The sequence below is a fragment of the Procambarus clarkii genome, chromosome 22 (assembly GCF_040958095.1).
Source record: "Procambarus clarkii isolate CNS0578487 chromosome 22, FALCON_Pclarkii_2.0, whole genome shotgun sequence".
NCBI lineage: Eukaryota > Metazoa > Arthropoda > Malacostraca > Decapoda > Cambaridae > Procambarus > Procambarus clarkii.
Window position 1 is genome coordinate 2,541,190 of NC_091171.1, and position 24,745 is coordinate 2,565,934.

The window sequence follows — 24,745 nt, forward strand, 5'->3', positions numbered from 1 at the left end:
TAAAACATGTAGATATTTATATATAATATGTGTATATAGGGTAATAACACTGCAAAAGGTATTGTTGGGGGAGAAAGTTTAGTGCGTGTGACTTTGAAAGAGTGAGGGAGCCGCCAGCCGCCATCTGTGTATAGCGACGACTCTTAGTGCCTGAACTAACTATATCAGCTTAGCTGTACAGTTGTGGTGAACAAAATATACACATACTTATATATAACGTCTGTATATAGTGTAATAACACCACAACTGGTATTGTTGGGGGAGAAAGTTTAGTGCGTGTGTTGAGGGAGTGGCAGCGAGTGGCTGGCTGGTGTGTGGCGGTAACTCCTCGTTGCTTTTCGACTCTCAATACCAACTTAGTGGTTCGGTATGGTGACCAAAACATGCCAATACTTATATATAACCTGTGTATAGAGTGTAATAGCAGCAAAACTATTTGTTTATTGTTTTATAAACATAATAATTGAATCACTAATATGCACATCATACTTTTGAGTATAGCGATTATTAACCACTTTTATTATATAAATATATTACAATACACACTATTGAATAATATTACTGCAAAAAAAACTAAGAAAAAATCAATCGGAGACATTGAAACAATTAGGTAATAATATCTTTGTGGCAACTCCCATCTGTCAACGCGGGTGACGCTGACCGGGTCTGACGACCGCTCTGTCAACGCCCACTTTTGCAGAACTTCCTCGGTCAATTGCGCCCAGAATATGTCACTACGATTTTTTTGTATTTTCCGTGCTTCAGGGTACACAAATTAACATTTAGACGACGACAAATGTTTTTGAATTTTTTTCTTGCGCACAGGGGTGTAAATGTCCATATGTAACCCCTGAGCAGTGTAAGGGTTAACCCTTAAATGGCGCATTGATTATATACCATTTGACACCCACAGGGCGCATTCCAAAAAAAAATTATTTTTTCTTCCTAACCTGTTGTAATTTGTGTTCACTGATCAAAGGGAAAATAATAATCAAAATCATAAGTGCATATATTGCCCGCTATAGGGCGTTGGAAGTCTGGCAAAAAAACCAGCGTTTGACTGTAATGAAACGCCATTTTCTGGACGAGACCCAGAGGCTCCCTGGAGCTTTACCAGGCTGATATGCTAATGTCAGACTTTGGCATCAGTCATGTGTATGGAGTTCTAGGGCCTACCAGGGACCACGGCCAGAACCTGGCCTCCTCAGAGAGGCAAGGGGAGCAATGGCCTATAGAAACCCCCGTGTGGTTGGAAGCATTCTATGTCTGCCATCGACTGGGTCAAGCATCCAGAAAGGTAAGCATTCCAAAACAAACCCCTATTCTGGTGAAAATTGCTACCTAAAGCCGAACTAGTGGATAGAACTCCTCAACAGAAAACAAGCAAACTAGTATGACATCATACGTCACCGCACCGCTGTCTACGCAGCTCCCCCCTCCCCGGGAGGGGGAAGGGGGAGCCCCAGACCTCCCACGCTGGCTATCCACCCATCAGTTCTGAGGCTGGATGTCAAAACACGCGAAAAACCGCCGACCGGAGGGAGGGTTGCCGGGGAGCCTCCAGGTCTCACCCAGAAAATGGCGTTTCATTACATTCAACGCTGGTTTTCTGGGGGGAGCCCCGTCGGCTCCCCGGAGCTAACTACCCACAGAGGAAGGTCAAAGGGACGGAACCAGGAGGCGGACACCATGCACTCCCCATGGAAGCGAGACAACCAGCAGCAAACGCCAACCCAAGGCGCCACAGCCCCGAAAAGTCCCGGGAACAACACGAGAACAAAGAGCAGCAAGGCCCCCGTACGAACACCAAAAATCCATGCCCGAAAGACCGCAAGGACACGTCGCCCAGATGGCAGCGAGAGCAGCGAAGCCATGAATGCCACGGGCATGAGGGAAGAACACAGGCGACTTAGCCGCAAGAACACGGCTGACCACCTGGGACACCATCACCCGCGAACCGGGAAGAACAGAACCGGATCAACGCAAAACGCACTCCGGACCCAAACGCCGTGGCACACAAACAACAGCGGAGGGCCACTGAATACAAAACACGACACACCCCCGGCCTGACCAACAAAGCACCAACAAACCCTGGACCCCTCCAGAACACAGCAGCCCCACCTCACTCCAGAAAAGATGGAGACTGCTGCCACCGAACAACTAAAACGCTAAAACCGAAGGAGCAAGAAAACTCAGCGACCCGACCCCCCCCGAGGCAAATGCCAAAAGGAAAGAGCCGACGAAAAAACACACCGGAACCGAAGGGGCACTACCAACCGAGGAGAAGACAGAGCACGCTGACCAGAGACCAGGATGGTGCAAGCGGCACACGAACAGGCCGGAGGATAAACGACGCACGAGACAGCTTACTAACGGTGCAGAAGCAATACCAAGACCGAAAGCAAGCCGAAGCGGCTCCACCAGCACCACACGAAAAGAGGCGACAGTATGTGGCAAGACGACGGCCCCCAACCCCCACCAGAAAACCAAGCCGAGAGTAAACCAAGCTAACAAGAGTAACCACCTAAGAAGGGACAGGAAAAGGAAGGACCGCCAAAATACCCCATACTGCCACCAAGAGAAGCACGCTGGTGGGACACCTACCACGAAGCCACCCGACCACCAACCGGGGGCGAGATCGCGAGGCAGAACATAAGCAGCCTCGACAAGGCCCCTCCGAGCCCAGGAAAAGGCGGAGCCGCGGGAAGATCTCGGGCGCGACCACCGAAACCCAGGCGGCACAAGGAGATGGAACGTCTGCCGAACAGAAAAACTCCCCAAAGCAAGCAAGCCCGCCAGGAGTTCAGAACTATGGGCCCGACGCGAGACTCCGCAAGACTCCTGCACACCAGGCGACCGATGGCGGTGAAACCCCGCTCGATACCTGCTGGATGGGGTACTGGGTGGGGTACTACTACATTTACACCCCAAGCCCGGCCCAAGGCCAGGCTAGACCGGCCAGAGGGTGGCCCACCAGGCAGCTGCTTGGAGCGGCCCGCAGGCCCACATACCCCCACAACCGGGATGGGCCGGAACTTCTATTCGAAAACAGGCTAGTGTGCCCCGGAAGTCCACGGACGAACCAGCAAGAAGGCTTATGCTCGCAAGTAGGTCATGTAACAACCGCAGACCTCTGATGGTAATACAGTGTTCCCCAATTGTGCCTATAGCACCACTGCCCTCCACTGGTACTATCCCGCAAGTTCTACCAGATAGGCGGGACCCAAGAGCCAGAGCTCAAACCCTGCAAGCACAGCCAGGAGCCTTACCAGGTGAGTACAGAACCAATCCCACAACCCCCCTCCCCCCACAACATGAAAGAGGTGGGTCCCCTGAATGACTCTAGCATGGGTTGGACATGCACATGAGGGGAACAGGAAAGGTTGAAAAAGGGACAGTCACTGGTGTGCGAACGGTCTCAGTCCTACAAAAATATACCTAATTAAAGACAGGTATACAAACAACACTGCATCCAGCGCCCTGCCAAAAGACGCCAGACCGCAGAAACTCACCTGGCGAACGGTGGCACGAATTTGACACGACTCAACTGTGCCCAGAAGAACCTGGGAGCACTGCCAGGTGAAGACGCCAGAGCCGGTAGAGGCGAAAGAGGCGGCCCACATCCATGACAGGGAAAACCGTGGCGTCCTCCCCACAACTGAGAACCAGGACACCCCCGGAGCGAAGGGGCACATACCGCAGCCAGGGAGAAGAGCGAGAGGCGAAGCACTGTAGCAAAAAGGGCGCAAAACACCAGCACTGAAACACTGCCCAGACCAAAACAAACTCCACAGCGCATGCGCATGACACGCTGGCCGAACCGCACAACCCTCTCTGCGGGAAGGTGCCAACCAGGACTACTGCACTAGAAAAGTAGCCAAAAGAGGAAGCAGGAACAATAAAACCGGCCAACGAAGCAAAGACAGAGCCCAAAAAGGAACCCAACCGGGCCTCAAGCAGCCCAACAAAGCAACAAGTATCCCAACAGGGCTACAAGTAGCCCAACAGGGCTACAAGTAGCCCAACAGGGTTACAAGTAGCCCAACAGGGCTACAAGTAGCTCAACAGGGCTACAAGTAGCCCAACAGGGCTACAAGTAGCCCAACAGGGCTACAAGTAGCCCAACAGGGTTACAAGTAGCCCAACCGTCCCACAAGTAGCCCAACTGGGCCACAAGTAGCCCAACCGGGCCACAAGTAGCCCAAAACGGCGACAAGGACGAGCCGACAGATGTTCCAATAATGCAGGAAGTACAGTAGCGAAAAACCTTCCCAAACCCTCGAGAACACAGAAGCCAACACTAGTCCCGAAGGCACACAAAGGCACAGGCGCACCCGAGACCAGAAGTCACGTAGAACCCCGAGAACGGGGAAACATGACGAAAACACCGTTCCAAAAAAGGGTGGGAGGAAACATCCACCTACAGGACGGAACCAACCGACTCAAAGGCCAAGGAACCGAGCCCGTGGAGGGGCCGACGCCCAAAAGCACGTACGGCGAGTGGGGAGGAAAAACCCAACCCGCGTAACCACAAGCCCCGCCTAGAGGGGGATAAAAAAACACCCACGGGGTCCAACGGGGCCAAGGCCCCCCAAGTCAGCCCCTCCCCAGCCCCCGGGAACCTACACGACAGGCCCTGGGGCCGAGCCCATTCCCCCAAAGCCCCGGCCGTACCAGAAAACCGGGGCAGCCGTGAAAACACTAAGGAAGGGAGCCCACTGGCAGACTCTTACAACACGGCAAGAGGAACAGGCTCAAATGCCCCCATCACTACCCCGGAAGGGGAATTCCCCGAGACTGCCTGAGTCTCAACACCATCAAAACCCCGCCCCGAACCTACAGACGGTAACAAGGTAACCTTCTCGGAGCTAACTACCCACAGAGGAAGGTCAAAGGGACGGAACCAGGAGGTAGACACCACTCACCCCTCGACGGAAGTGAGACAACCAGCAGCAAACGCCAACCGAAGGCGACACAGCCCCGAAAGGGCCCGGGAACAATACGAGACAACGAGCAGCAAGGCCACTGTACAAACACCAAAAGATCCGTGCCCAAATGACAGCAAGGACACGCCGCCCAGAAGGCAGCAAGAGCAGTGAAGCCACGAACGTCACGGGCATGGGAAAGAACACAGGCAGGCTAGCCGCAATAACACGGCGGACAACCCGAGACACCATCATCTGCGAACAGGGAAGAACGGAACCGGATCAACTCAAAGCGAGCCCCATACATAGAGGCTGCGGTACGCAAATAACAGCGGGAAGGGAGGGGGGGGACCAGAACGAACAGAAGGGGAAGGACAAGGAGGTGCGGACTGAACCAGGATCGAAGCGACCCCCACCCCCAAGTCCGGGTCTCAAAAAGCAAAGCGAGGCAGCCCCGGGGCATCCGGGTGAGCAACCAACCGAGCGCGTTGCAACAGACGAAACCTAGACTGCAACGCACGCGCCACCTGTACCCGAAGAGAATTGTCAGAGGATTGGGTAAATTGAGTCACAAGCAAGCAGCAACACTCACAGGACTCAGGGTCGAAAGTATCACCGACCCAACAGGCAGCGTGGCAGAGGCAAAAACAATGAGGGTCACCCTGAGACAAGGGGACCGAGCAACCCTCAAACTTGCACACAGCGAGTGGGGACTCCGGGGTCACATCCATCGGACCCACGCGCCCCCCTAGGGGATTCTCAGGGTCCTGAGCGTTTACTTTAAGAGGACTCGCGCTCATGTAGTCCCAGGCAGGGTGCTGCAAACCGGCGCCCAAAACTACCATGCGAACTTCTATAGCTGAACCCCAGGGACGTGTACACTCACGGGGACCTAGCAGGGGGCGCCACTGAGGAGAACAGTGGAAGGGCAAAAACAAACTGAATAAAATGAAAGAACCCCCCACCAGGCAAAACAAAAAGAAAAACAAAACCCTGCAAGAGGACAGCGAACCCCAAAGAACAGAGCCGGCCGCGATGTTGGGAATTACAAGCTGAGCAGCACCCTGCGCCCCTACCAGTGCAAACTGCCTCTTACCTGCCGGTAACAAGGGAGAACAGAACACCCAAGAGCCCAACAGGCGGCCGAAAAACCAAAAGGTAAAACGGACCAGCAGAGGCAGACCCCGAGGAGCCTGTGGAAGGTGGCCCCAAGCCCCAAGGGCAGTACTTACAGGGCACCTAGGGAAGGCAGCCCTAGGCGCATGTAGCCCGAGTACTGAAGATAACTCCTGGCTCTCGCACCCACAAAACAAACACTACACGCAAAGCACAGTGCAGTAGCGACACCGGAGCCAGAGCACACGACCATTGCCTATAGCATCAGCCTCAAGAACTGAGGTGTGGGTAGCCAGCGTGGAGGGTCTGGGGGCTCCCCCTTCCCCGATTAAGTCGATTAAGGCAGTGTCTGGGATGCTCCCGGACACAGGTTCGAATCCTCATCACGGCCCTTGTGGATTTGTTCATTTGATGCATCACGTTAGTGTGATCTGTGTGTGTGTGTGATGATGTAAGGGCGAAGAGGGAGAACGGCCTATTGACATAGCTCGGGTGCAGGGGGGTTGTGTAAAAGCCTGGTTTGTGCCTCGGAGAGGCTACGGGATCCAGTAAGTTCAGTAGAACTTTGGTTTCAACCCTTTTAACCCTGTCGTAGCTCAGTCGATTAAGGCAGTGTCTGGGATGCTCCCGGACGCAGGTTCGAATCCTCGTCACGGCCCTTGTGGATTTGTTCATTTGATGCATCATGTTAGTGTGATCTCTGTGTGTACACTTATATAATTACAGGTGGTAACTGAGTAACCAAAGGAACCACAGAGACACTAAAAAGAATTTGTCCGGACAACTTAAGCATTAACTTAAGACAGCACTACACTAAAATTTCTGTATATGAGCTTGGCAAGGTCAGTTTTGACTGCCAGCTTCTGAGGCTTCACTGGTTGAAGGCTCTCGGCATTCTGGTAAGCATAGGTCTCCAGATGTCATTCTCTGTCATCTAGGCAAATTCCCGTTTATCCGGTAAAAGGGAGCGGCGAAGGAAAGATGGGAAAAGAGGGGGATGTGAGGAGAGGGGAAAACAAGAGTGGATGGAATGGGAGGGATAGGGAAAGAGAGAGACTATCCCAGGTGCTGCTGGCTCCCCCGTCGACTATGCTCACAAAATAACCTATCTACTAAAAATGGTGTCTGATATATGCACCTCAACAAAACTATATGTGAAGGAGGAGCTCTTAAGGCTGCAGACTATTACAATACAAAGACAGTAGAATAACCACATGCTAATCAACATGTAAAGTAAAAATGAGTGAAAAGAAAGCTATTTGCATACCTGTTTCTATCTTCGCGAGGATACTCTTTGCACACTTCAAGAAAGCTTCTTCGACATTTTCCCCCGTTAAAGCACTGGCTTCCATAAACATTAACTCTGTGGGTAGAATATATTAAAGTCTTAAATACATGCCACAGTTGCACAACAAATACTTTTCTAAACTACAATACTAAACATTTTATTTCCTCAGTTTCTAACTCTCAAGGGGTTGGGAGACATCAGCCCAGAAGAAACACGAGAGCAAATAGAAAAACTAAAACAAAGATACAATAATAAAAAATCTAGCATTATATGTAATGAAATTCCCATTTCTGGAAGACCCTTGGTAGCTTCCCTGTGCTTACACCATAGTACTGCCAAGCCTACAGGTCATATCAGGCCACTGAGCCCCACACAGACCTACTGGAGTCAGGACGAGACTCTGGCACTCTCTGAGGTGAGGAGGTGTTTGGCGAGCAGAAAAGTAACCAATATGTTAGTTTGCCATAGGTGAACAACACTAATTCTAATGTAGCTGACCATCCAGGTAACACAGGGTCCCGAGTCGCAACTTACTCACTTGGGACACAGCCCCCAAAACATTTCTATGGGGAAGGTGGGAAAAAAGGACAGCCGCAGTGAGCTACATCCTACCATTAACCCTTACACTGCTCAGGGGTCCTGGGGACATTTACACCCCTGTGCGCAAGAAAAAAAAAATCAAAATTTTTTTTTCGTCTACTAAACATGTTAATTTGTGTCCCCGGAGCACGGGAAAAATAAAAAAAAATCGTAGGTGACATATTTTGGGCGCAATTGACCGAGGAAGTCTGGCAAAAAGTGGGCGTTGACAGAGCGGTCGTCAGACCTGGTCAGCGTCACCCGCGCCGACAGGTGGGAGTTGCCACAAAGATATTATTACCTAATTGTTTCAATGTCTCCGACTGATTTTTTCTTAGTTTTTTTGCAGTAATATTATTCAATAGTGTGTATTGTAATATATTTATATAATAAAATTGGTGAATAATCGCTATACTCAAAAGTATGATGTGCATATTAGTGATTCAATTATTATGTTTATAAAACAATAAACATATAGTTTTGCTGCTATTACACTCTATACACAGGTAATATATAAGTATCTGCATGTTTTGGTCACCATATCGAACCACTAAGTTGGTATTGAAAGTCGAAAAGCAACGAAGAGTTACCGCCACACACCAGCCAGCCACTCGCTTCCACTCCCTCAACACATGCACTAAACTTTCTTCCCCAACAATACCATTTGTGGTGTTATTACACTATATACAGACATTATATATAAGTATGTATATATTTTGTTCACCACAACTGTACAGCTAAGCTGATATAGTTAGTTCAGGCACTAAGAGTCGTCGCTATACACAGATGGCGGCTGGCGGCTCCCTCACTCATTCAAGGTCACACGCACTAAACTTTCTCCCCCAACAATACTGTTTGCAGTGTTATTACCCTATATACACATATTATATATAAGTATCTACATGTTTTATGCACTGTAACTGTACACCTAAGCTTGTAGTGCGCCCAAAGAGCATAGTGGCCACCCTCTAAACAGCTAGACAAATCGTGCAGACGACGTCACCTCCGTCACCCAAATGGCTCCTCCCAGCATAATCCTTTTGTTGTTATTACACTAATACACACATTATATATAAGTACAGTGTGTCCTCACTTGAACGAACTATATGGGGCGAGGCCGATTCGTTCCAGTGCGGAATTCGTTCCATCCGTCCGGCCCCAAAAAAACCCCTCTGACCCCCCCCCCCAAAAAAAAAAAAAAAAAAAAATTAACCTTAATTTATGTAATCTTTATAAATCTAAAATCTAGTTTATAAATCTAGCAATAAATTGTTTCTGTGTTTTACTGTACTTACCTTAACAGTTGAGTTGTGTAGCGCAGACTTTTAGCCTCAATACCCTGAGAGTGCCAGATATGATATGAATATAAATTCATTAAGGAACAGTAACTTTTCTAACAAATGTACATTATACACTACAGTCTGTACATAAAGTACAAACCACTAGAATCACACTACAGTACTTAAGTAAACGTATACTGTACTGTATCACTTAAACTACACTTTTTACACTTTGTACATTTATGTCATTAGAACTGTGTTGTACAGCTCAATTGGCACTTCCAGGTAAGTTATGGCTAGTGCTGGGTGCTGGTCCAGTTGCCTGGGCATCCTCAGGTAAGTCCTTGCTGGTGCTAGGTGCTGGTCCAGTATCCTGGGCATCCTCAGGTGAGTCCATGCTAGTGCTAGGTGCTGGTCCAGTATCCTGGGCATCCTCAGGTGAGTCCATGCTAGTGCTAGGTGCTGGTACAGTATCCTGGGCATCCTCAGGTGAGTCCATGCTAGTGCTAGGTGCTGGTACAGTATCCTGGGCATCCTCAGGTGAGTCCATGCTAGTGCTAGGTGCTGGTACAGTATCCTGGGCATCCTCAGGTGAGTCCATGCTAGTGCTAGGTGCTGGTACAGTATCCTGGGCATCCTCAGGTGAGTCCATGCTAGTGCTAGGTGCTGGTACAGTATCCTGGGCATCCTCAGGTGAGTCCATGCTAGTGCTAGGTGCTGGTACAGTATCCTGGGCATCCTCAGGTGAGTCCTTGCTAGTGCTAGGTGCTGGTACAGTATCCTGGGCATCCTCAGGTGAGTCCATGCTAGTGCTAGGTGCTGGTCCAGTATCCTGGGCATCCTCAGGTGAGTCCTTGCTAGTGCTAGGTGCTGGTACAGTATCCTGGGCATCCTCAGGTGAGTCCATGCTAGTGCTAGGTGCTGGTACAGTATCCTGGGCATCCTCAGGTGAGTCCTTGCTAGTGCTAGGTGCTGGTACAGTATCCTGGGCATCCTCAGGTGAGTCCATGCTAGTGCTAGGTGCTGGTACAGTATCCTGGGCATCCTCAGGTGAGTCCTTGCTAGTGCTAGGTGCTGGTACAGTATCCTGGGCATCCTCAGGTGAGTCCATGCTAGTGCTAGGTGCTGGTACAGTATCCTGGGCATCCTCAGGTGAGTCCTTGCTAGTGCTAGGTGCTGGTACAGTATCCTGGGCATCCTCAGGTGAGTCCATGCTAGTGCTAGGTGCTGGTACAGTATCCTGGGCATCCTCAGGTGAGTCCATGCTAGTGCTAGGTGCTGGTACAGTATCCTGGGCATCCTCAGGTGAGTCCTTGCTAGTGCTAGGTGCTGGTACAGTATCCTGGGCATCCTCAGGTGAGTCCATGCTAGTGCTAGGTGCTGGTACAGTATCCTGGGCATCCTCAGGTGAGTCCATGCTAGTGCTGGGTGCTGGTCCTGTAGGCCTACTGTTAAGCTGTACCAAAAACTTTTGAATCTTAGTTTGTTTCTTCATTATGAGCTTCTTCATTATAATATCTTTCAATCCCCTTAGGTGTAGATAATAATCTGCCACGTCTTCATCATCAGTTACAGCAACCATATCAAGCAGCTGATTAAGGTTTTGCAATGATGCAGCATATGGAATAGGTAACATGCTACAGGTATCTTCCTCCTCTTCCGCATCCTCATCAGCATTACCAGTAACACACTGGATAATCTCATCATCAGTTAATTCACCATAACCTGGATCATCAGCATCATTATCTAACCACTCAGTCACATCAGAAAGTTGCAAATCTTCCTCGCCAGCATCTCTTAATGTCTCAAAAATCGCATTATCAAAGCCCTCAAAATCATAGTCATCTTCGTCTTCATTCTCACCAGGTACCGGACTCAGAATTTTATTCCATGCGTTCTTTAATGTGGTGACCTTCAACTCGTTCCATTGTTTGGCCCAGATGTAAATAGCGTCTTTAATTGAATATTTCTTGAAGTTTTCTACTGTTCCACTAGCTCTTGTATCCTTATTAAGCCTCTCGTCTTCCTGAGAGAGCAGAACTTCCATTATTTCTACATTCATAGCTCTCTTATAAAGCCGTTTGAGAGCATAGATAACCCCCTGATCCATGGGCTGTATTAAAGATGTAGTATTTGGTGGTAAAGCCATACATGTTATTTTACCATCAGGCGATGTTAATTTAGCAATGGGGTGAGCTGGGGCATTATCAACCAACAGCATTGCCTTTACATCAGCAGGACGAATGCCACGCTCATTGATCTGATGCTTTCTTACTTCTTTACAAAAGTGATTCTGGAACCAGTCTTCAAAAATAATCTGTGTGAACCAGGCATTTTTGGTGTTGTAGTAAACGACAGGTAATCTGTTCATGCAGTTTTTCAATGCTCTGGGGTTGGCAGATTTCCCAACAATTGCGCACTTTGTTCGGTAACTGCCATCTGCATTACCGCACAATAATGCTGAAATTCTTTCCTTGCTTACCTTGCGACCAGGAATACTCTCCTCAAGCCTAGAGGCCAAAGTGTTTCTTTGAAGGCATTTCCAGTTAAAGCCTGTTTCATCTGCATTGTACACTTGAAACCAGCTTAGATTATTAGATACCATGTGCTGAGAAAGTTTATATTTAAATGCATTAACACTTCCTACATCTGCACTTAAGGCTTCGCCACAAATTTTCTTGTTAATGATGCCATGCTTCTCTTTAAATCGACATACCCATCCAGTGCTAGCCTTGAAATTGTCAATGTTTAACTTTTCAGCAAGTCTTTCAGCTGCATTTCTAATAGAATCAACTGAAACAGCAATTCCTTTCGCACGATGCTGTGTAAACCATTTGAATACAGCAGAGTCCAAATCCGTATATTTAGCAGGCTTCAATGTTTTCCTGTTGCCTATTGCATGAGTTTGACTTTGAGCAACGAATTTCCTAATATTATCCTTCTGCTTTTTTATATCACAAACTGTAGCTTTACCGATGTTGAATTCTTGGGCGAGACGGGTGACTGAGTATCCACGCTCTGCTTTCTCTATTAAATCAATTTTCTGATCAATTGACAAATATTTTCTCTTTCGTTTTAAATCTTGAACACCACGAATGCTGCTCTGAGACATTTTGACAGAGTATAAGAGTTCAAACGATAAAAATTGTTCAAAATTATCCTTCACGCGCGAGCAACACGTTTTCACACTGGGAGGAGGGCAGACAAATGGTACCAGCCACCTCACCAAGGCCTAACGTTTACACGACCTGTGCTTGTTTTATTGGCCTACTCAAAATTTAATCTAAATAGGCTTACAAATTGGTTTCAAATAATATTGTTTGTTGTTATAATTAATAAAATATTGTCTGTTTTGAAGTTTTATTCATTTTATACAATACAGTACTGTATTACATAAAACCTAATGTATTACAATACAGTACGTAGGCTGTTAGAGGGAGGGAGGGAGAGATCCAGGAAACAAACCCCCCCCTCCCCCCCCCTCCCGCTCAAGGAGCGACCTGCCGGCCACACAAAGCCAACTGTTATCTACACCCCAATTTTATTAAAAATTCAGTGAAAAGGAAATTTGTTGAAAATGTCACAATTTTCACCATTATTATTGCGCCAATATGACATTTTTCTAATAAAAAGGCTATTCTCAGTGTAGATAATGCGATAATTATTATTAAATTGACTCTTGGCATCTGACGACGAGAGAGGAGAGTAGTGGCTGGTCTCTGGTGGTCAGGTGCAGGTGGGGGGGGGGGGGGGGGGGGGGCTGGAGAGGGAGCAAGGAGCCGCCAGTCACATGTGGTGCCTGCCTCTACAGCCTTTACTGACACCACTACTGTACCTGTACGGTATTACTCCAGCCTCCCTTGACAACTTCTACCACTGACAACACCTGCCCCCTAACAAAAACCCCTAACTACTGACACCATTTGCCTCCTGACAACAACTCTCACCAATGTCCTCCTGACACCATTTTATCACCATTTCAGCTGGTTGTCAGCTGCCTGGCTGACAACCTGCCTCCCATGAGAATACGTAACTTACACTACCTGCCCCCTAACAAAAAACCCTAACTAATGACACCACTTGCCTCCTGACAACAACTCTCTCACCATTACCCCCCTGACTCCATTTTATCACCATTTCTCCCTAGAAACAATGGGTAAGGATAATAAAATACTATACTGTACATGTATAACTGTTTACACTCTGGCGAATCATAGTTGATGACAGCCAGCTCCAACGCTCGGCCTCGGTGACCGCTTGGACAAACATTCCTCACTTAATCGAACATTTGTATGTTCCACTGAACATTTGGTACCGAATTCAATTCGTTCGGCTCTTCCGGGAATTCGATAGAGCGGGGTTCATTAGACTGAGGAAGCACTGTATCTACATTTGTGTTCACCATAGAGAACCACTGACCTGGTATGGTGAACGCAAACAATAACAGGTGGCCACACAGTCAGTAAATGATGCTATCTCCCTCCGTCTCTCAGCATCACTCCTCCCACAGCGCTAATTATTACAACAATCATGCTATTATCACAATCCTGCTATTATCACAACCCTGGTTATTTATATCACAGTCATGGGTCATCTGTAATATTGTCATCGCTAAATAATAACAATTATATATTTATTTTGACTTTTTCGGCGATGCTGTGGTCACAAGCTGAACAGCAATGCTGTTCGCTCATGCTGCGTGCGCCAGCCTTGGTTGCTCCAACAGTACTGTGCCTCTCACACCTGAGAATATTGCCCATGATTTTTTTTTAAATGGCGTCTGTTTACAAGAGCCCTGAGGAAGCTACTGTGAACCCCGTGTAGCCGCGGGCCATTTGAATCGGGCCTGGCACCCTATGGCGTATATATACGCCATGCGCACCGTGGGACATGTTACTCAGGGCGTATATATATGCCATGCGCAGTTTAAGGGTTAAAGGATGTTTTATTATATTCAATGCTCAATTTCTGGGAAGGACTCCCCTCAGTAACACCTCAGTGCTGTACTTATAAATGGCATCTCTGAGAAGACAAAAGCTTTAATGAAAACTAAACAATTAGAATCAGAAAAGATGTAGAAGGCTGATACTTGGGAGAAGACAGCAGAAGAGTTGCAAGGGTCCCAGTAGTACAGTCGGGTTCGCTCTCGACGCACAATAAAATATTCTGGATTCGAATCCTGGGTGTGGCAGAAATGACTGGGCACATTTTTTTCACCTAATGCCTCTGTTCACCTAGCAGCAGTAAGTAGGTACTCAGGAGTTAGTCAGCTTGTTGTGAGGTTGCATCCTGGGCAGGGTCAGTAATTCAACCTCGGGTGGGGTGGGGGAAGGGGGGTTTCCTTAGTATAAAGCTAGCGTGTATGATTACACTTTGGCTTCCTGTCTGACACAATGAATTAACAAATAATACAAAAATTAAATTCCAGATGACCAAGTACCATACATGCATGGTGAGTCCGTAACAAATCCACTAAATAGCTGAAGACCATCACCCCAGTTGGAACAACAAAATATCCCAAGCCAGATAGTTCCTGTACAGTGGAACCTCGATTAACGAGTGGCTCTATTAACGAGTTTTTCCAGTAACGAGGAAGCCACTCGCAGCAAATTTGTCTCTATTGACGAGCTCGCCTCTATTAACGAGCAAAACCACATGGTGCTTCCAAGCATCTCGCGGGTTCCTGCTAATTCTCGGACGCCTCCGACGCCAGTGTTGTTGTTGTATCGCACACGACAAGCATCCCTCTGGATTTATTTGAGCTTTTCTTTGGGTTTTTAGTGGTTTTGGAACTACAATTTGTAACACACGATGTCTCCAAAGAAGCTGCTTGCTAAAGATAGTGTTGTCAAGAGGAAGAAAGACACAATTACTGTGGATTTGAAGAAGGAAATTATAGCAAAGCATGAGTGTGGTGTCTGTGTGACTGATCACACAAGGGAGTATGGCAGGTCCTCATCAACAATTTACACCATTAGTAAGGGAATGAGGGAGGATGCTGCCTCTTCCAGTGAGATCAGGGAAGTCTTGGGAATGTTTGAAAAGGTGAACGCATTCTTGGAAAAGCTGCTCTGATAAAGCAGTGACAACCCGGTGTGTGAAAATGTTTTAATTAATTTATCACTTTGTGATAACACTTTGTGAAAGTGTTATCACTTTCGCAGGTATATGTCGTTTGAACGTGACACACTTTTTTCTCTTGAATGCACCCAAACACCGCGCTCAAGCGTCATTTGAGCAAATATTTCTATAAAATCCAATTCTTATCAGATCGACTTGGGGATTGTACAGTATACATGTTTGCCATGAAATTTCCGTTTTCTCTAATAACCACATTGCCTATTTGGGAGAATGGCATTGTATTGTATCTTCGTGGTAAGACCATTATATTGTTGACACGAGTGTAATTGACGTAGTTTTTTATTTGGTGCTGGTCTAACGCATCCTTGTGTGACATTTGAAATTAAATTTGGGTGAAATTCCCAAGAAGGGAGAGTCCGCCTGACTCAGAGGTGGATTCTCCTTCCACACCATAACCCCTCTCCTCCTTTCCACCTCTCCATCGTCTCCCTCAAGCCAGCAACTACTCTTCATAAGGTAAAGTAAACATTAAAACACTACAACAAAACATTTATATTTACATGTGCAGTATTATATTTACATAAAAAAATGTCATTCAAGTATGGATTTTTTGGGAGTGGAACGGATTAAATTTATTTCCTTTATTTTAACACTTTCGCGCTCTCGGCGCTCAAAAAAAAACAATACCCCAGATGCTTTCGGCACTTCGCGCGCCTACGCGGTAAGACCGAAAAGTGTACACTCTTTTGACTGTCCTGACAATAATTGAAGGCGCACGTATTTAAATTTGGTATCACTGTGTTCGCAATGAAATTGTCTATAAGAGCATACCTATAAAATGCCGCCCAAGCATAAGGAGTATCAACACCAAATAAAAAACTATGCAGATCACTCGCCGAGAGCGCCAAACAGCAACAAAATGTTTCCACTCTCTTAATGGTTGCGAAGCCTACAGTTGTCCTACATCGCTGATTTTGGTATCATTGGAATCGCAATAACATTCTCTACACGGACATATGCATATGAATGTTTAATATAGATAATTGCCCACCCGCAAGAGTGTGTGAAGTGGAGAGTAGTTAGCCGCGAGCGCACTGGCGAAAACACAGGGGGGAAATCATGCTTGGAAAATTTATACGTTTCCTGACCCTACTTTTCTATGTACGTATTTATTTTTTATACCAATGTGTTCGCAATAAAATTTTCTATAAGATGAACTGTATAACATTTGTACAAAGCATGTGTAAGAGAAGCGCCAAATATAGAACCACGTCGCTCAGTATGCGTTCGCGGCAGAAACGAACGCATTGTTTTCGTTCGTTTGATGTTTGTCATGTTTATACTTGTTGAAACATTTTATAATTTGTATGACAGTGATCGCAGTAAAATTCCCTACACAGACATATACATAACACATACAAATATTTCCCACGTGTTGGATATATCAACGGCTAAAGGGAACCCACTGCCACACGCTCGCCACACCCCCAAACATACTTTGTGTATTTTTTTTTTTACTCATAGAAGTTTGTGATATAATATTCATTCTGGTACCAAAACATTCGCAAATAAATTCCCTACAAAACAAAAGTATCCCCATCCATTTCGGTTAAAAAATGGAATTTATAGAAATATTTTTTCGATGGACGAGAAAACTCGGCTCTTATGCGGAATCGTAAGAGAAAACAGCGACGAGTTATCTCTAATCTAAAGCGCGAAAGTGTTAAATGGGGAAATTTCTTTCTTAAGACGAGTTTTCCAGGTAACAAGCTCAGTGCCAGAACGGATTAAACTCGTTAATAGAGGTTCCACTGAATTAGCAAAGAACAGCACCAAAGCAGCAAAATTCTGCACATCATGATAGTGTGGATAGGCAGCAGACTGGCTGAACTAAGCGACCTCCATCTGGATGATCTGGAAGAGCCAGGCCTCACAGCAAGACTTGAAACAAGGGTTAATAAACAGAAAATCTACCTGAGTAGCATGCAAATAATACCACAGTGGTTACATAACAAAAAAACAGCGTTTAATATAATGAAACGCCATTTTCTGGGGGAGCCCCGTCAGCTCCCCGGAGCTATCCCAGGTTGATATGCTAATGTCAGACTTTGGCATCAATCATGTGTATGGAGTTCTTAGGGCCTACCAGGGACCACGGCCAGAACCTGGCCCCCTCAGAGAAGCAAGGGGAGCAATGGCCTATAGAAACCCCCGTGTGGTTGGAAGCATTCTATGTCTGCCATCGACCGGGGTCAAACATCCAAAAAGGTAAGTATCCCAAAACAAGCCCCTATTCTGGTAAAAATTGGTACCAAAAGCCAAACTAGTGGATAGAACTCCCCAACAGAAAACAAGCAAACAAGTATGACGTCACAGCGCCGCTGTCTGTGCAGCTTCCCCCTCCCCGGGAGGGGGAAGGGGAAGCCCCAGACCTCTCACGCCGGCTATCCACCCATCAGATCTTCAGCTGGATGTCAAAACATGCGAAAAACCACCGACCGGAGGGAGGGAGGGAGGGTTGCCGGGGAGCCTCCGAGTCTCACTCAGAAAATGGCATTTCATTACATTCAACGCTGGTTTTCTGGGAGAGGAGCCCCGTCGGCTATTCGGAGTTAACTACCCACGGAGGAAGGTCAAAGGGACAGATCCGGGGGGCGAACACCATGCACCCATTAACGCAAAGCGAGACAACTGGCTGCAACCGCCAACCCAAGGCGACACAGGCCCGAACGAGCCTGGGAACGACACGAGACAACGAGCAGCCAAGCCCCTGTACAACCGCCAAAAAGCCTCGTGCCCGAAGTCAGCAAGGACACACGACCAAGTCGGCAGCAAGAGCAGCGAAACCATGAATGCCACGGGCAAAGAACACAGGCTGGCTCGCCGCAATAACACGGCGGACGACCCGGGACACCTTCTCCCGCGAACAGGGAAGAATGGAACCGGATCAACCGAAAGCGCGCGCAGGACACAGAAGCCGCGGTGCGCAAATAACAGAGGAGGGCCGCAACCGAACACAAAACACGATGCACCCCCCGCCCAACAACCAAGCACCAACAAACCAAGGAGCCCCCGGAACGCTGCAGCCTCACCCTGTGCCAGAAAAGAGGGAGACGGCTGCAACCGAATAAACCAAATGCCATGACCGAAGGAGAGCAAGAAGCTCAGCGACCCAAGCCCTAGAGGCAAACGCCAACAGGAAAAGAGCCATCAAAACAAACCCGAACCGAAGGGGCCACCACCAACCGAGGAGAAGAAAGAGCACGCTGCCCAGAGACCAGGACGGCCCAAGCGGCGCCAGAACAGGCCGGAGGTGAAACAACGCACGAGACAGCCTACGAACGGCGCAGATGGAACACCAAGACCGAAAGCAAGCCGAAGCGGCTCCACCAGTGCCGCACAAAACGAGGCGACAGTATGCGGCAAGTCAACGGCCCCCAACCCCCACCAGAAAAACCAAGCCGACGCCAACAAACGCAGCCACCTAAGAAGGGACAGAAGGAAAAGGAAGGACCGCCAAATTACCCCATACTGCCACCAAGTTGGTGGGACACCAACTACAAAGCCACCCGACCACCTACCAAAGGTGAGAGACTCAAGGCAGAACCCAACCAGCCCCGTCAAGGTTCATCCAAGCCTAGGAAGAGGCGGAGCCGTGGGAAGATCTCGGGCACAACCACCGAGGAGGCAGAGCCGGAAACCCAAGCCGGCAAAGACGGAGATCTTGAAGTTACCTTGAGATGATTTCGGGGCTTTTAGTGTCCCCGCGGCTCGGTCCTCGACCAGGCCTCCACCCCCAGGAAGCAGCCCGTGACAGCTGACTAACACCCAGGTACCTATTTTACTGCTAGGTAACAGGGGCATAGGGTGAAAGAAACTCTGCACATTGTTTCTCGCCGGCGCCTGGGATCGAACCCAAGACCACAGGATCACAAGTCCAGCGTGGTGTCCGCTCGGCCGACCGGCTCCCTGAACGACTGTCAAACAGAAAACCCCCCGACGCAAGCGAGCTCGTCAGGAGACCGGAAACTATGAGCCCGACGCGAGACCCCAGAGAAGGAACACCGTGAGACTCCAAAAAAGCCCATAGGCAGGGCAAGCCAGGAAAACAGGAACCTAAACCTCGCAACAGGAAGGCCAAAAGGCACAAACAAAACACACAACAGCGTGAAGGAGATGCACGAGGAAGGGAAGTGGTGGAAGCAGACCCCTACACACAGCTGCAAGTGCAGACCTAACAGAGCCCAGGAGATGTCAGGGAAACGACAGGCCAGAGGCAGGACGAAAGAGCCAAAGCGCAATCCCAGGCACAAAATTACAACAAAATGTCACCCCCACAACATCCCGACACAGTAACAAGTACCACATGTCACCGTGGCACAAGTGACCAATGCACACGCACACCAGCAACATGTATCACACGCAACAGGCAATATGCAACATGTAACATGCAACCGGAAGGAACGTCTCGTGGCGAAGGCAGAGAATGGCGGAGCCTGACTCCAGACGGGGCCAAACGTAGATACGAAAGAGCCCAGCAGGCCCAGGAACCCGCACACTAAGTGACCGACAGTGGAGAGGCGGGACCAAGAGCCAAAACCCAAACCCAACAAGCACAACTAGGGGAGGACAACTTGGGGAGAACAGAGAATCCAATGTTTCATCAATGTTTGTATCTCACCTTGTAAGCATGTACATTACCTGAATAAATATCCGAATTTCAATTTGAATGTACATGGAAAAGCTAAGCCAGGTACAGCAAGACCTGGCAAGGGTATGAGGGACCCAGAAAGCATGGGAACAAATAACCCAAACAAGGAAGGCCCCAGGAAGAAACACGGAAAGGCCGAACAAAACACCACAAACGCACTCCAACACGCAACCGCAGTATCAAAACCACAGCAAAACGTCACCACAAAACACCCCCGACACAGGAACATGTACCACACATCAGGTACCACCACTTACGCACCAAGGAACACGGTAAAGGTGGGGCCCCGAACACAAGCACGAAACCTGCTTGATGGGGTTCTGGGAGTTCATCTACTCCCCCAAGTCCGCATGGGTGGACATGCATAGGAGAAGGACTGGATGGGCACAGTCAGGAGCCGCCTCGTATGGGGCGAGAGGTCTCCTGCAGTCACCTGCGGGCTGACGTCCAAATCAGAAGGTTAGGAACAAGAGCTGCCACGTATGGGCCAATAGGCCTGCTGCAGGCACCCCTGTTAGTATGTTCCATGTACTCATGTATGTATGTACTCCCATTCGTACCCCCAAAAACAAACCAGCGCCTGGACAAAGGAGACGCCAGACCGCATAAACTCACCTGCAGAACAGTGGCACAGAAGGGTCAAGACAAAGTCACAAGGCCGGTACCGCCCGAGGCGGCCATGGTATCGTGCACCCGCAGCCGAGAAACAGGGAGCACCACCCGCGGAAGCAGGCCAGAACCGCCCATGCAGAAGAGGAAGGGAGAGGCGACGGAGGCGCCCACTACCTAAAACGCACGGAACACCCGGCGTCCTCCCCATAGCGGCACCCCAGAAAACTTCCAGGAGCAACTGGGCACGGACTAGAGAATGAGACGAGAGAGGCAAAGCACTCTAGAGAAAATGGACGGAGAACCCCAGCACTGGTGCATACTATCCGAACCAAAACAAACTCCCACGGTGCGTGTGCAGGACACGAACAAAAAGTAGCCCAACAGGACGTATCCCGGGTGATTCGCTGAAGAAACACCCCAACACACAGGAACAGAAGCCAAAAATGAATAAAAGGAGTAAGCAATGACACACACAGCCGGCTCATTAAGGAAACCAATAAACCGAACGGAATCCAATCAGGCCACCAGTAGCCCAATTGGGCTACAAGCAGCCCAGCCTGACATCTCAGACCAGGAGTATGGAAGTAAAACAAGCAGCGCCAAGACACAGGACGGAGAGAAGATTAATGAACAAAAGAACGAGATAGGGCCAAAAACTCAAGAGGAAGCCCGGAAGAGGACCAACAAGCCCTAGAAAGGACCGAAGGGAAGCCGCACCGGCAGATGACAGGCGATCCACTAATACAGGAAGGAGCAAAATCCATCCTGAACCTTCAAGAACACAGAAGCAAGCACAAACGACGAAAGAACCGAAAAACCCAGTCGCACCCGAGACCGAAAGGCATTCAGAACTCCAAGAAGAGGGGAACATGACAGGGAAAGTCCCATCCCAAGTTAAAAGAGGTGAACAACAGAGAAGAGTACCTACTGACAGGACGGAACCAACGGGTGTAAGGGACAAGGAACCAAACCCGGGGAAGGGCTGACGCACAACAACTCATGCAGAGAGTGGGGAAGGAAAAGCCCCCCACTCCTCGCAACCGCAAGCCCCGCCCAGGGGGTAGAATAAACCCCGCCGGGTTCCAATGGGGCCCAGAGGCCCCCCCAAGTCAGCCCTTCCCCAGCCCAAGGAACCCTCACGGCAGGCCCCGGGGCCGAGCCATCCCCGCAAAGCCCCAGCCTCAAGAAAAACTGGGGCAGCCGTGAAAAACACAAAGGAAGGGAGCCCACTGGCAGACTCATACAACACGGCTGGAGTAACAGGTTCGAATACCCCCGTTGCTACCCCAGAAGGGGAATTCCCCGAGACCAACCAAGTCTCAAAACCATGGAAGCCCCGCCCCGATCCTGAACCTACAGACGGTAAAGGCCCGGATGTAGGGAGGAAGGGGGAGGAGACCCGACAAGACCACCAACCAAAACGGGGCAGCCTCGGGGCTTCCAGGGAGCAAACAACCTAGCGCGTTGCCACCGAAACTTAACGTGCAAAGCCCGTGCTGCCTGCACCCACTAGTCAGCAGAAGACTGGGTAACCGAACCACAGCAAGCAACAAAACTAGCAGGACCACAGACCGAAGGTGTCACCAACCCCACAGGCAGCTGATGGAGGCAAAAACAGCAAGTGTCACCCAGAGACAAGGGGACAGAGCAACCCTCAAACTCTCACAAAGTGAGGGGGGGACTCCGGGGCCACATCCATTAGGCCCATGCTCCCCCTAGGGGTTTCCCAGCATCCTGAGCATTAACTATAAGAGGACTCGCACTCAGGTAATCCCAGGCAGGGTACTGATAACCGGCACCCATGTCTACCAAACGATCTTCTAAGAACTGAACTCCCGGGAGGTGTACACTCACGGAGACCTAGCAGGGGGAACCACCGGAAGAAGGAAAAGAATCAAGTACAAAGGGGGGCAAGAACCAAAGGCAGACCTTCCCACCAGGTAGACAAACAAAATGGAAGAAGAAAACCCCCAGCAAGAGGACAGCGTACCCAGGCGGAACAGAGCCGGCCGCAATGATTGGTGAAAACAAGCTGTGCAGTACCCTGCACCCCTACCAGTGCAAACTGCCCCTTACCCTAAGGCAAACAAGGGAGACAGAACCCCCCATCACACAAAGGGTGGCAGAAAAACAAAAAGTAGACGGCCTAGCAGAAGCAGGACCCAAGGAACTTGTGGAAGGTAACCCCAAGCCACCTAGGGAAGGGAACCCTAGGCGCATGCAGCCTGCGTACTGGAGACTCACTCCTGGCTCACACACCACCTAGAAGACAAACACCACACTCTAGGCACAGTACTGAAACAACCACTGGAGCCGGAGCACACAACCAGTGCCTTTAGCATCAGCCGAAGAACTGATGGGTGGACAGCCGGCAAGAGAGGTCTGGAGCTCCCCCTTCCCCCTCCCGGAAGGAGGGAGCTGCGCAGACAGAAGCGCGGTGACGTGTGACGTCATACTTGCTTGCTTGTTTTTTGTTGGGGAGTTCTATCCACTAGTTTGGCTTTTGGTACCAATTTTTACCAGAATAGGGGTTTGTTTCGGGATGCTTACCTTTCTGGATGTTTGACCCGGTCGATGGCAGACATAGAATGCTTCCAACCACACGGGGGTTTCTATAGGCCATTCCTCCCCTTGCCTCTTTGAGGGGGCCAGGTTTTGGCCGTGGTCCCCGGTAGGCCCTAAGAACTCCATACACATGACTGATGCCAAAGTCTGACATTAGCATATCAGGCTGGTAAAGCTTCGGGGAGCCGACGGGGCTCCCCCCAGAAAGCATGGTGTACCACAAGATGGATAAACCATGCATCAACATACAAAAAAACTCTCCAGAAGGAGAAAGATCCATTCTTAGCAAAATAATGATGGAGAAAGTAAAGGCAATAAAGTTAATCCAATGACTGAAAGATGAGAGACCACATTTTTGACTCACAGCATGCACAGCTCACCAATACATTGGAAGCCAAAGCCAAGAAAATCTCAGTTTAAAGTAGGAAAAATCCCAAAACTGAGAACACAAACATAAGAATTTTATCCAACAACCTAGAGGATTCAAAAGTAACATGAGCCTGCCTTAGGTGAAAGTCAGAGAACTTGAGAAAGGGAAAAGAACATATATCCACTCTAAATGCCAGCAATACACGTGGGATTGCTGGATTTTTTCAAGTGTAGGTAAGACACATATACAAGACACATATCTTGTGTGACAAAGCAAGCTACTGCTTACAGAACACATGGGATTAGACCTCCCTTAGTAGGAGACTATTGAGGGAGGTCTGCCCCCCAAATATAAAGTACTAATCTTTAAAACTACATCTAAGATTCTGATAAACTTTGTGAATTTTATGTTTTAATAGGGTAGAAAAATACTGAAGCTTCCCAAAATGGTTTTCTTTTTTTGTTACTGGGAGTGGCAAGTAATATACCAACTTCTATACACAGTAGTTCATTGCAGATAAAACCAACAGCAACACAAACATTTGTGAGTATTATGCAATATAGTGGTACCTCAGAATACGAGTGTCCCTGAATATGAGTTTTTCGGAATACGAGCAGGATTTGCTCGGAAAATGTGCCTCGGAAGGCAAGGGTTACCTCGGAACACGAGTTTGTTGATACGCGTACAGGCCGACCTAGCGCGTTGTGGTATGGCGATCGTCGCTCCTCACCCCTCAGTTTACCAGTGCCTCGCGCCCAGTGGCTCTCCCACATCAATTCTTCACCCGGATTTTCAGTGTTTTGTTGGATTTTTGGTCATTTGACCATAAAAGTTGTTATTATATATCTCACCATGGGTCCCAAGAGAGCCAGTGGTAAGGATCAAGGCAAGAAAGCTCATTTGAGGGTGACAATAGAGAAAAAACAAGAGATCATTCGGAAGCATGAAAATGGTACACGTGTTGTTGAACTTTGTAGGCAGTACAACAAAGCCACGTCAATGATATGCACTATACTTAGCAAGACAAAGGACATTATGGGTGCTAAAGTGGCAAAAGGCATAAGAACAATCACGAAACAAAGACCACAAATACTTGAAGAAGTGGAAAAGTTGTTATTAATTTGGATGTATGACAAGGAGTTAAAGGGTGATAGTGTTTCGGAGGCCATCATTTGTGAGAAAGCCAGGGTATTGCAGGAAGACCTTGTAAAGAAAACC

The 24,745-nt window shown here is 48.5% G+C and overlaps 1 protein-coding gene across 3 annotated transcripts in view; it reads right to left on the reverse strand.

Moving 5' to 3' along the window:
• Positions 1 to 24,745, reverse strand: part of Rab4 (RAS oncogene family member Rab4) — a 210,642-nt gene that overhangs the window by 78,958 nt on the left and 106,939 nt on the right. For all 3 annotated transcript variants that reach the window (XM_069329377.1, XM_069329378.1, XM_045740675.2), the window contains exon 5: positions 7,309 to 7,404. In XM_069329377.1, the coding sequence (XP_069185478.1) occupies positions 7,309 to 7,404 (96 nt within the window). The remainder of the gene's footprint in view (positions 1 to 7,308; positions 7,405 to 24,745) is intronic.